The 12,736-nt window shown below is 36.9% G+C and overlaps 1 protein-coding gene across 1 annotated transcript in view; it reads right to left on the reverse strand.

Moving 5' to 3' along the window:
• COL24A1 (collagen, type XXIV, alpha 1) overlaps positions 1–12,736 on the reverse strand; it is a 548,498-nt gene that overhangs the window by 401,376 nt on the left and 134,386 nt on the right. Inside the window, exons 10-11 of the mRNA XM_006898370.1 lie at positions 10,902–10,946; positions 1,115–1,168 (exon numbers count right to left, since the gene is read on the reverse strand). Of these exons, the coding sequence (XP_006898432.1) occupies positions 1,115–1,168; positions 10,902–10,946 (99 nt within the window). The remainder of the gene's footprint in view (positions 1–1,114; positions 1,169–10,901; positions 10,947–12,736) is intronic.

Genomic DNA, 12,736 nt, shown 5'->3' on the forward strand with positions numbered 1-12,736 from the left:
TATACTCAGGGCAGCGGGAGGGAGTGGTGTGGGGGGATTGTATACCAATGAAGGAATTTTTCTTTTATTTTTAAAAGAGAAGATCGAACTGGGGGTAGTGGGGTGGGCAGGGAGAAAAGCGCATAAATGAATTAACGGAAATCCAAAATCTCTGTAAATGTTCATTAAAATTAGTTTTAAAAAAGGAAAAAAATCTGTTGTCAAGGACCTCTTCAATGTGCTAAAGAGCAAGGATGTTAGTTAAAAGACTACAGTGCAATGAGATAAGCCATGCTATTTTCAGTTGCTTCCTAAGTATCTGAATGCTTCACAATGGATAAAGATAACAGAAGAAGAACCAATGCAGCTGAACTGTTGTGTTGGCAAAAAATGCTGGACTTCCAAAAGAACAAACAAGTCTTCCACGGAGGAAGTGAAACCAAGATGTTCACATTAAAGACAAGAATGATAACGCTTTATCTCACATGCTTTGGTCATGTTGTCAGAAGAGGCCATTCCTTGGAAAAATATACTGTGCTGGGAAAGGTGTAGGGTCAGAGAAAGACAGGAAGGTTCTCTACATGATGGGTTGACACAGAGACTAACAATGGGCTTGAACATATCTGATATTATGAGGATGCTGCAGGATAGGACTAAGTTCAGATTTCTTGTTCAAGGCTTGCTGAGTCATAATTGACATGCTGCCATTTAAAACCCACAATAAGATTTTCCATTATTAAAGTAAGTAAAACATATATCCTCTAAGGCTGAATTCTTTGCTGCATATTCAATTACAAAATACAAGGCCTGTTAATGACATCATAGAACAAAAGAATTTACACTCAAAATAAGGAGTTATAAATTACAAAATATACTTTTAATTAGTATTTCAATTTGTATTTTTCTCACATTTGATGAAAATATATGACCAGATTTATTTGTGTCACATTACTTTCTTTTAACAACATTCAATAAAATTTGAACGAATCTGTTTATGTATCTGGTAGTTATTGTTTCTCATCTATGGCCTGTTTTCTAAGATTACACGTATATCTCCTATTACATTTGAATTTATGATCTATTTACAAATCATTAATATATTTTAGAAAACAGTATTTAAATGAAAGTGACTTACTCTCTGTCCTTCAGGTCCTAGTTGTCCTACTTCTCCAGGGGAACCAATAAAACCCTTAAAAGCAAGCAAATATTTTTTATATTATTTAATCTGAATATTAACTCAATATGTAGTTCTAAATTTCTCTTTCATTGCTACTCATCTAGAACCAATGAAAAGCTACATTCCAGCAGAATTTGGAAGCTGTAACTAACACAAGAGGGGATTGCCTATCCATGCTGTGGACTTGCTGGTAGATCCAAACCATCATAGAAGTATTGCCTTTGGGTTAACAGTGCAATTTATATTTCCATTCCTCATATTGCTCTTCTTCCTGGAGTCACAAATCAATCGCATCAGTTAAAATAAGTTTCTTGTTGCTTTATACCATTGAGTCAAACTGACTCATAACCACATGCCTTTGGGTTGACAGCTTAATTTCTTACCCACTGGCCACCAGAGATTTCCATAAATTTGCTTTTGTTATGTACCACTGAGATGGTAACAGCTGACCATCTAGAAAAGTTTTCAGAGGCTGTAAATTCCATGAGAGTAGATTGTCTGCTCATCTTTCTCCTGCAGAGCAACTAGTGGATTTGAACTGCATGCCTCTGGGGTGGCAGCACAATTCTTTATCATTATGACACTAGAGCTCCCCTAAATAGGGAATGTAATTTGAAGAGATATAGCCAATAAAAATCAGTAAAAGTAATTCATTCACTCACTAAACTTTATAGTGGTAGGGGGAAAAAGTATATACTCTGCTAAACATATGATGGAATAGATGCATCAAAAGAACATAAGAAATATAGACAAGGAAGAGGTTCATTCCAATGTGGAGACAGTTAAAAGACATCGAAGATTGGCAACTAAGTTAGGCTTTAGAATGTATGAAAAATCTTGATAAATAGAGGCTGGAAAAAGGGTCAACTCTGAATCCATTCCGACTGGACAGCAATGAGTAAGTAAGTGGAAAAAAAATAATAATAACTCTCCGAGCAGGACAGTTACAGTAAGCTGATGCATAACTGAGAGTTCAGAGAGTGTCTGTATATAGTAACTGACTGCATTTTATGTATAAAATGCTTTGGACAAAACCTCACAAAGAGTAGAATCTGGTCTGATAAATAAGGAGTATGTTCAAGAACAGTACAAATCCCAAGTATTTTTAAAAAGTTTTTACCTGTTGAAATAACAAGCTGTTCCTTCAATTTCATAGATTAAGTGACAGATTCAGGAGTAGATTAAGATGCACACTAAATTTTAATCTAAAAATTAGGGCTTTATGAGACAACTAGAAGTTACTGACTTTGAAGATTTGTGATACTGTGCTAATGTTTAGCTGTATTTATAAAATATTAATGTTAAGAAGATATTACAAAGAGTAAGCAACGGCTGGAGGAAAACCTGTTAGAAGGCTCTTTCCAACTGTTTCAAGGGTGCAAGGTTGAAGAAATATGTGTCTGGATGGATTCAACAAACCTGTTTTCATTGCCTATTGTTTGGTAGGTCATGAGAGAATTAAGATTTAACTGTGTCCCCCAAATATATGTTGGAATGTACTGCAAATATAATCCTGGGTTTCCTTCTATAACATCAAAAAACAAACATTCTCACCAGCGTCATAATAGACGATAAAGAGATTGATATTGTTAACAGCTTTAGTTTGGTTGGCTCCACAATAACACTCTTGGTACCAGCAGTCAGGAAGTTAAAAGATGAATTGCATTGGGAGAGTTGGCTGTCAGAGACCTCTCCCAAGTACTGAAGAGCAACAGTGTCAGTCTGGAGACTAAGGTGTGCCTGATCCACACAATAGTCTTTGCAACTACTTGCTATGCATCAGAAAACTAGGAAATGACCAGGGATGGTAGAGGGAGAATTGATGTCTTTGAGCTGTGGTGCTGGAGAAGAGCGTTTAATATACCATGGACTGCTAGGAGAATAAACAGTTTTATCCTAGAGAGGGTGAGACCAGGTTGTTCCTTTGATGCAAGGATTCTGAAGCTTTGCTGACACACTTGGACATGTTGCAAGGAGGAACCAGTCCTTGGAGAGGGATGTCATGCTTGGGAGGGTGGAGGAACAGCACAAGAGAGGAAAACCTTCAACAACATGGGTTGATTCAGTGACTGGGGTGATGGTGTAGGTGTGTCAGACAGAGACAATAAGGTTAGTACAGGATAGAGCAGGGTTTATGACTGTTGTAAATAGGGTAGCTATGAGTAGCAGGCAACTCAACAGTGCATAACAATAACAACAAAGCCTGTATTCTAAACCTAATCACTTTGAACTATATAAAAAGCACAGGAGGAAGATGGAGTCTATCTGATGACTAAGTGAGGCTACAAGTTGAGAAAGTTGTTTAAAATTACCTATGTTGTTGTTGAGTACCATGGAGTCAGAACCAACTCATAGATGACATTCCCAAGAGTTTTCAGAAGCTGTAAATCAAAAGGAATGAGATTGTCCATCTTTCTCCTGAGGAGCAGCTGGTGGACTTGAACTGCTTGCCTCTGGGATGGCAGCACAGCTCCTTACAATTAGGCAACCAGAACTCCCTAAGAATTGCCTGTACTAGAGGTTAAAATAGACAAAGAAGGATCTTTCCCTAAATGCCACATCTTAGATTCAGACTTCTAGACTCTTGAACTATGAAGGGGAAAAAATCTGTTTTTTTAAGTCATCCATTTTCTGCATTTATGTTATCTGCTGATAGGTAACTAAAACATGAGATTTTAATGGTGAAAACAAAAATCAGTATCCTCAAGAAAGGTATACATTATTAGGAATAAATTATGTTCAATAAATAAATGTAATTATATACAACAGGAATACAAGATTCAATATGAACTTTGTAGCAGGAAGACAAATTTGCCTAGAAGAAAGTAGACTATTGGTAAAAATCTATGCTGCAATTCCAAAGTTACCCAATTTGAATCCACTAGCTTCTCCATAAGAGAAAGCTAGGCAATCTCCTCCTTTGTGATTTACTGCCTCTGAAAACCTGCTGAGGGTCAGCTATGAGTCAGTTGTGACTTGGTGGCACACAAAAGCAACAGCAGATAAAAAAACCTATGAGATGAGTATTGAAGGAAAGGAGAGAAAAATCACTTGAGGGATGGTAAATATCATTACTTAATCGATATTGTTAGGTGCAGTTCATAAACTGTGACATATTGCATGATACTATAATGATGAAAACTCTGTTCCTGGTATATAAAATACCAGCAGGGTCACCCATGGTGAAAAGTTTCCGAGGAGCTGCCAGACTAAGATAGAAGAGATCAACCTAGTGATCTCTTTCTGGAAATAAAAATGGCCTGTGAACTTTATCCTCATTTAATTCTCACAATTACTTGAAATGTTTCATTAGAAATAATAAAGCACAAAGTCACTGAGAAGAACTTATCTAAAGTCATCAAAACAGGAAAAGAGGAGATGGGGGGCAGGGTAGAATAAGCCTGTCTAACTATAATGCTCATTAATGCTTATACAATTGGCCACTAAACTCTTCTACTTCATAAATCAAGTAAAAGGTCATGTACTTTCTACATAATAGCTTTACTTAACACAAGAGTTGAGAGTGAAAGAGCACAGAACTAAAGCTGAAAATATCTTGATGTTGTTCGGTGCCATAATGTTGAGTGCAAATTATAGAGATCCTATGAATAACAGATCTGAACCCTGTCCTATCTTGTACCATCCTCACAATCTCTGACTCATGTAAGCCCATTGACACAGTCACTGTGTCTATCCATCTGGTCAAGGATCTTACTATCATTTGCTATCCCTCTACCTTCCAACGCATGATGTTCCTCTTCAAGGAACAGCCTCTCCTAGGAACATGCCCAAAGTATGTGAGGTGAAGTTTAATCACCTTTGCCTCGAAGCACTCTGGATTCACCTTCTCCAACACATATCTGTTGATTCTTTTCACAGTCTTTGGGATATTCAGTACTGTTCTCCAACACCACAGTTCAAAAGCATCAATTCTTCTGTCATCCTTACGTCTAGCTCTCAGATACATAGCAAGTGATGGAAAAGATAATGGACTGACTCAGCTGCACCTCAATCCTCAAACTAACATCATTGCTCTCCAATAATTTAGAGAGGTCTCTGAATGCAGATTTCTCCAGTGGAACAAGTCTCCTGATCTCCTGACGGATGGTACCAACTCTACTGATTGTGGATCCAAGCAAGATGAAGATGTTGGCAATTTCAATCTCTTCTCTATCTGTGTAGATGTTGCCTATAGGTCCAATGGTGAGAATACCTGTTTTCCTTATAGATAGGCTATATTTCTCTTACCTCACAAAATGGAAAGCAAAATAAGGAAGAAAATTAAATATTTAAGCATTTTTAAAAATGTATGGAATCACTGTTGTACATTTTGCTTAAATTTGAAGCTTTATTTATTATTTCTGAAAGGCATTTTATGTTAGAATTGTGCTTTGCTGGTAACTGAAAGGTTAGAAGCTTGAGCTAACCCTGAGATTTCTCAGAAGAGCCTGGTGATAAACTTAAAAAAAAAAAAAATCACACATTTACAACCTTATGTAGTACATACCCTAACACATGGCATCACTATTAATTGAATGTGACGGTGCTGCTTAATTTTAAATAATTAAAGGAACGATAAAGGCCTCAGAAGTTTGTATTTGCTTTTACTAATTTTCAGGATTTCAATATGATTTTAATTTGGAGTGTATTATACAAGTTGTTGTTGTTGTTGTTGTGTGCCATTGAGTCTCTTCTGACTCATAACAACCCTATGTACAAGAGCCCTAAACCCTGCTCTATCCTGTGCCAATCTCACTGTCTCTGACACACCTACTTCCATTACCCCAATTACTGAATCGATCCATCTCATCGAGGGTCTTCTTCTTTTGCGCAGTCCCTCCATCAAGGACTGGTCCCTCCTTGCAACATGCTCAAGGTATGTCAGACGAAGCTTCATAATTCTTGCCTCCAAGCAACAGCCTGGTTTCACCCTCTCCAGGATAAAACCTGTTTCTCCTAGCAGTCCAGGTATATCCAACACTCTTCTCCAGCACCACAGCTCAAAGACATCAATCCCTTTTCTATTATCCCTTTTCATTGTCAAGCTCTCTGATGCACAGCATAAAATTGCAAAGACTATGGCCTGGATCAAGCACACCTTAGTCCAGCCTGACGTCATTGCTCTTCAGTACTCTGGAGAAGTCTGTGACAGCTGACTTTCTCAGTGCAACTCATCTCTTGATATTCTAGCTGCTGGTACAAAGAGTGTTGATTGTGAAGCCAAGCAAACTTCAATCTCTTCACAATGCATAATGATGCTGCTAGTTGGCCCAGTGGTGAGAATCTTTGTTTTCTTGATGTTGAGCTTCAATCCATATAGGAGGCTGCAGTCCTTAACCTTATGTAGCAAGCACTTCAGGTCCTACTCAGTTTCAGCAAGCAGGGTTGTGCCATCTGCATAACACAGGTTGTTGATGACTCTTCCACCAATCCTGATGCCACATTCCTCCTCACACAGCCCAGCATCCCGGATTATCTGTTCTGCATACAGATTGAAAAAATATAGAGACAGAATACATCCTTGGTAGACACCCTTCTTGATTTTGAACCATGCAGTGTCTCTGTCCTTTATTCTGATGACTGCCTCTTGACTAAATATAGGTTTCACATAAGCACAATCAAATGTTCTGGGTTTCCCATTTTTCTCAGAGTCAGCCACAGCTTGTGTGATCCACACAGTCAAAAGCCTTTGCATAGTCAATGAAACACAGATAGACATTTCTCAGATACTCTCCGCTTTCTGCCAAGATCCATCTAACATTAGCTATAATACCCCTAGTACCACAGCCTCTTCTGAACACAGCCTGCACATCTGGCAGTTCTCTGTTGATGTGCTGTTCCGGTCGTTTTGGGATAATTTTCAGCAAAATCTTGCTTGCATGTGATGTTAATGATATTGTTGGATAATTTCCGCACTCTGTTGGGTCACCTTTCTTTGGAATGGGAAAAATATAGATCTCTTCCAGTCAGTTAACCAGGTTTCTTGGCGCAACTTAGTGAGCACATCCAGGGCAGCGTCTGTATGTTGAAATATGTTAATTTGTATGTCATCAACTACTGGAGTCTTGATTTTTGTCAATTCTTTCAGAGCATCTTGAACTTCTTTCTTCATCATCACAGGCTCTTGCTCATATGTTGTTTCATGAAATTCTTCTGTGTCAGACAATTCCTTCTGGTATAGTGACTCTGTATACTCTTTTTATCTTCTTTTAATACTTCTTGGGTAATTTAACATTCCGCCCAAAACGTCATTAAGTATTGCCACTTGTGGCTTGAATTTGTTTTTCAATTCCTTCAGCTTAAGAAATTCTGAGCAAGTTTGGCCCTTTTGATTTTCTGACTCTAGCTCTTTGCACATTTCATTATCTTTCTTTATCATACCAAGCTGCCCTTTGAAATTTTCTGTTCATCTCTTTAATTTCCTGATTTCTTCCTTTAGCCTTGGCTTTTCAGCACTCTAATGCAATATTCAGAGTCTCATCTGTCATCCATCTTGGTCTTTTTTTCTTCTTCTTTGCCTTTTTAAAGATCTGTTGCATTCTTCACGGACAATATTCTTCATATCCTCCCACAGCTCATCTTATTATGGAAATTACTTTAGTTTGTGATTTCATTATAACATTTAAGGTTTATATATATTGATTTTTAAATGATATTATAAGCATAATAAAGTATTTCTGACATACAAAACATTATGCTAAATAATGAGAACCAATTAAAAAGAATACAAAATGTACATTATAATTATGGTTTAAATTGTTTTTCTGTCAAATATTCTTCTAGGTGGTATAGCACTGCTCTGTGCATTGCTGTACAGAGGTGACTCGTGGTTGCTGTGATGCTAAACACTATGTATGACACTGATGTGTTAAATGTGATAATAGTTACCCATGGCGGACAGTGTTTGGTGGAGCTTCCCAATTAAAACAAGCTTGGGAGCAGGAGTGGCATCCACTTCTGAAATGGCTTGCCTCCAGAAACTCTATGAACAGTCCTCAGGTGTCTTTCATTCATAGGGTCGCTATGAGTAGTCTACGACTCAACAGCACTTAACAAAAACAACAACATTATAATATGCCTTTCTATTGACACAAAAGGGAAAATAGCTACTGAACAAATGTTAACATCTTTTCAATTTGTACTTGTATTAGAGTTCTCCTGCTACCTGTAAGATCAGCAATGTGAACTAATCATTTTTTCTGCTGGAGTAAAATGGGAAGTCTGACTCAAAAAAGTTTTACGACCTTGAAATCCTACATGGCAGTTCTATTCTGCCCTACACAGATCTCGATGGTATTATGTGTAAGAAAGGATGACGTTTTGCAACATGAAGAAGTATATGCACATCCATGTTCATTGTAGCATTATTTACAGTAGCAAAGAGATTGAAGCCAAATATCCTTCAAAATATGAATGAATAAAAAGGGTATTTTATAGGCACATTATAGAACAGTATGGAATACCAAAAAGAATGAACAAAAAATAAACCTGCATAAAATGGAGGAATCTTGAAGAAATTAAGCTGACTGAAGTCTGCCACTCACAAAAATTTGAATATAGTAGAGTCTAAATTATCAAAGTTAAAGAGAAATTTATACACTGAAAGGTTAATTTGACAATAGTTATTAGTGACAGGAAGGGAACAAGAGATGAGTGTAAAAATAGCAAACAGATAATAGACACATTGAGATGGATGATGGGAGGGGCAGCATAGAAAAATATGATTAACATAATATCAAAGAAAGGGAAGATATGAGAAAGTGCACACAAAAATGCAGTCAATAAAATCAAACACTGTTACATACTTAATCCTGCATTAGAAGCAATGTTGGTGGTTTGTACCATTAAATTAGAACCGATGCATAGCTGGACTCTATAGTGGATTCTGAGAGGCAGTTAATTACACGGGAAGAGACTGCCCATCTTTCTCTCATGGAGCAACTTGTGAATTCAAACCACGTGCCTTCAGGATTGCAGCACAGTGTCTTACCACTAAACAACCAGAGCTCCGTGTATTAGCAATAATTAAAGTTAATCTACAAGTAGATATATGGGCAGATAGACAAGACAGATGTCATCATATGAAAAGGACTATCTCCATGACCACAGATAGGTTTGGCAGATGTTTCTTTTCTACTATTATATGCTGCAAATATGTTGTTTTTATGTGCCATCAAGTCACCTGTGACTCATAGAGACCATATATAAAACAGCTCTAAACCCTGCTCTATTCTGTGCCAATCTTATAAGTTTCTGATGCACCTACCCTCATTAACCCAGTCACTGAATCAATTCATCTCATGGTGGGTCTTCCTCTCCTGCACTGTCCCTCCACCCTCAAAAGCATAACGTCCTTCTCCAATGACTGCCTTGCAACATAACCAGAATATGTCAAATGAAGCTTCAGAACCCTTGACTCCAAGGAGGAGCCTGGTTTAACCCACTCCAGGATGAACCTGTTTGTCCTCTTAGCAGGCTGCAAATATATCCATGTATATATTATAACCCAGCCACCAGAGGCCAAAGTAATGTATATTTCCTAATCATAACCAATCACTGAGAAAATAAGATGGTGGTTCTGAGTATGCAGGATGGTAGTCTGGAGAACATCAAGGTCGATTGGCATAAAAGTCTACTAAGACAATGTTCTGCATCCTACTCTGGTGAGTAATAACTGGACTTAAAAGTCTACAAGCAAATATCTAAGGTGTAACTATTGTTTTCTTCCTATCAAAGAAGAACTGACAACAACAACAAAACAACCAACCAAACAAACAAAAATAAAACCCCTCTCCCCCCAAAAAACCGGAAAAGGTATATAGAAAAAAATGTTAGTCTATAGGACTAATAGACTACATGAACCTCAACTTCTACAGCCCTGACAGTAGAAAAATTAGATAGTGCCTGGGTACTACTGCTAATGACTCTTAAAAAAAAAAGATACTGTGGATAATTGTTGTTGTTGTTAGGTGCCATCTAGTCTAGTACGACTCATAGTGATCCTATGAACAGCCTGCAGGTCACTGTGTTAATCCATCTGTTTGACAATCTTTCTTTCTTTCACTGACCCTCCAACTTTCCATTCTTGATGTCTTTCTCCAAACAATAGCCTCTCCTAGCAGCATGCACAAAGTATATGAATTATACCAGATAGAGTAGGAGAAAAATGTTGAACCAAACAAAAAAATATAAAAATGGCCAAGCTTCCTGGTTCTGTAGAGACTGGTAGAACTGTTGAGACCATTTACACTTTAGTTATGCTTTGCCTCTGAAACAAAACTCACCCTTGCAGCCAAACTTTCAGGCAAACAACAGGCCAGTCTAATTGGTGAACAGTTGTACCAAGGAGGCACTTACTCTATAGAACATCTAACCATATAAAGTTAAAAGGGTACTATTTGGCCAAAGGTAAAGCCAAAAGGCAAATAAAGGGTAGGATACAAGGAGTAATGGAAATGAAAAATGTATGGAAGAAGTGAGAAAAGTGGAATTCCACATTACATCACGGATATTATAACTAATGTCTAAAAAAAAAAAATCATGTACGGAGGGTTGACTACGAAGCCAATTCACTCAAATCACAATAAAAAGTATGTTGTTGTTGTTAAGTGAAAACCCCAAAAATAAAACTCTAAATGTAAAAAAAAAAAAGTTTCTAAGAAACTGTGCAACTGATAAACATTTTAGTATATTTCATTCTACTTTCATGCAAATATGCTTAAAAATTATGAAAATGTTTACTTACTCTTATACCTTTAGGCCCTGGATTACCTTCTGGTCCGGCTAAACCCTAGTATAACAAAAAGCACCTTTATCACTAACATCAAGCACACAGATGAACAGGAATAGAATATATTATTTTCACAACTATAAAATGCAAAGATTTCAATATAATTAATAATGCTTACAAATGTTTAGAGAATTATAGAATTACAGAAAGAAAAGCATTGGGTATTAGCTACATAGAAAAATATTTTTGTTATCTAAATAATTCATATTGATACAATTTTTTCTTCATTTTTTCCCTATTGAAGAACTGTGTTCTGTCAAAATTCTTCTAATCAATATACTCTAAAATTTCTTGATTTCCTATAAACTTTAAAGCATAAGTACATATTTTTAACTTCAGGTCAATGCCTATACTGTGTTCTTTAGATGTATAACCACTTTATGCTAAGTTTACTGTTACTATGTACCATCACGTTGGATCCAACTCGAAGATGACCATGCAGTGTATTTTCAGAGGCCACACAAGAGGAGACTGCCCATTGCCCTTGTGTGGAGCAATTGGTAAACTTTAATCCTCTGCTTTGAGTTAGGAGTGTAATTCCTTACCTGCTAGGTCACCATAGCTCCCTACTAAGAGTTTAATAATATAATACACGTTGTTGTTATGTGCCATTGAGTCACCTACAACCCTATGTGCAATAGCTCTTAAGCCTGCCCTGTCCTGAGCCATTCTCACTGACCCTGAAACACCTACTCCTATTACCCTAGTTACTGTGTTAGTCCATCTGATCCAGGATCTTCCTCTCTGGCTCTGTCCCTCTACTCTTCCAAGCACAATGTAGGTTCTCCAAGGACTGGTACCTCCTGGTCACATGGCCAAAGTATGTGAGACAAAGTCTCAAACTCTTTGCCTCCAAGGAAAAACTTGGTTTCACCCTCTTCAAGACAGACCTGTTTGTTCTGAAAGTCCATGGTATGTTCGATACTTTTCTCCAGCACCATAATTTCAAAGGCATTGTTTCTTTTTTTCTCATCCTTAGTCATTGTCCAGATCTCTGATGTATAACAAGTAATTGTAATGACCATTTTCTGGATTGGGCACATTTTAGTCTCTATACTGACATTGCTGCACCTCAGTACTCTGGAGAGGTCCCTGACAGCAGATTTTCCAAGTGCAATTTGTCTTTTGATTTTCTACCTGCTGGTGCCAAAACTGTTGATTGTGGAGTTGAAGAAGCTGAAATTGTTAACCACTCAATTTTCTTCTCCATTTATCATGGTACTGCCAATATAATACATAAGATTGTAATCTATTAATTAGTACCTTAGTGGTGTTAGCACCTTGATGGAACAGTGGTAATAGATAAGGCTGTTAACTCACATGTGAACAGTTTAAATCTACCAGTTGCCCTGTGGAAGAAAGATGGGACATCTTCTCTTATAAAACTCACAGCCCAAGAAACCAAATAGAGGGTCACTGTGAGTTGAAATTTAACCAGATAGCAATGGTTGTTTTTAAAAATAATATATAATATTTTCAGATCTCTTCTATAGCCTAAAAAAGAAATATTGTTAATAAAAGATAATTTCTTGGCATTTATAATTTCCTCGCTAATTTTTTAAAGTTCTAAATATAGTGTTTATAGATGAATAATTAATTTTAGTATAAGTGCATGATATTTATAAAATGTAAGCAAGCCAAAATTTGTCCTATTTTTATTATTAGTCTAAATGATACAGGAAGAGAGAACCAGAAATTGCAGTAAAATAAAACATGGGACTAATAAAATGAATTTTCAAAGGCTTGGAGAAAATTCCACTGGAATTATTTTATATTGTTTTTTTTTAATT

Source organism: Elephantulus edwardii, unplaced genomic scaffold (genome assembly GCF_000299155.1).
Source record: "Elephantulus edwardii isolate Elephantulus edwardi_28Jun2011 unplaced genomic scaffold, EleEdw1.0 scaffold00227, whole genome shotgun sequence".
NCBI classification, from domain to species: Eukaryota; Metazoa; Chordata; class Mammalia; order Macroscelidea; family Macroscelididae; genus Elephantulus; species Elephantulus edwardii.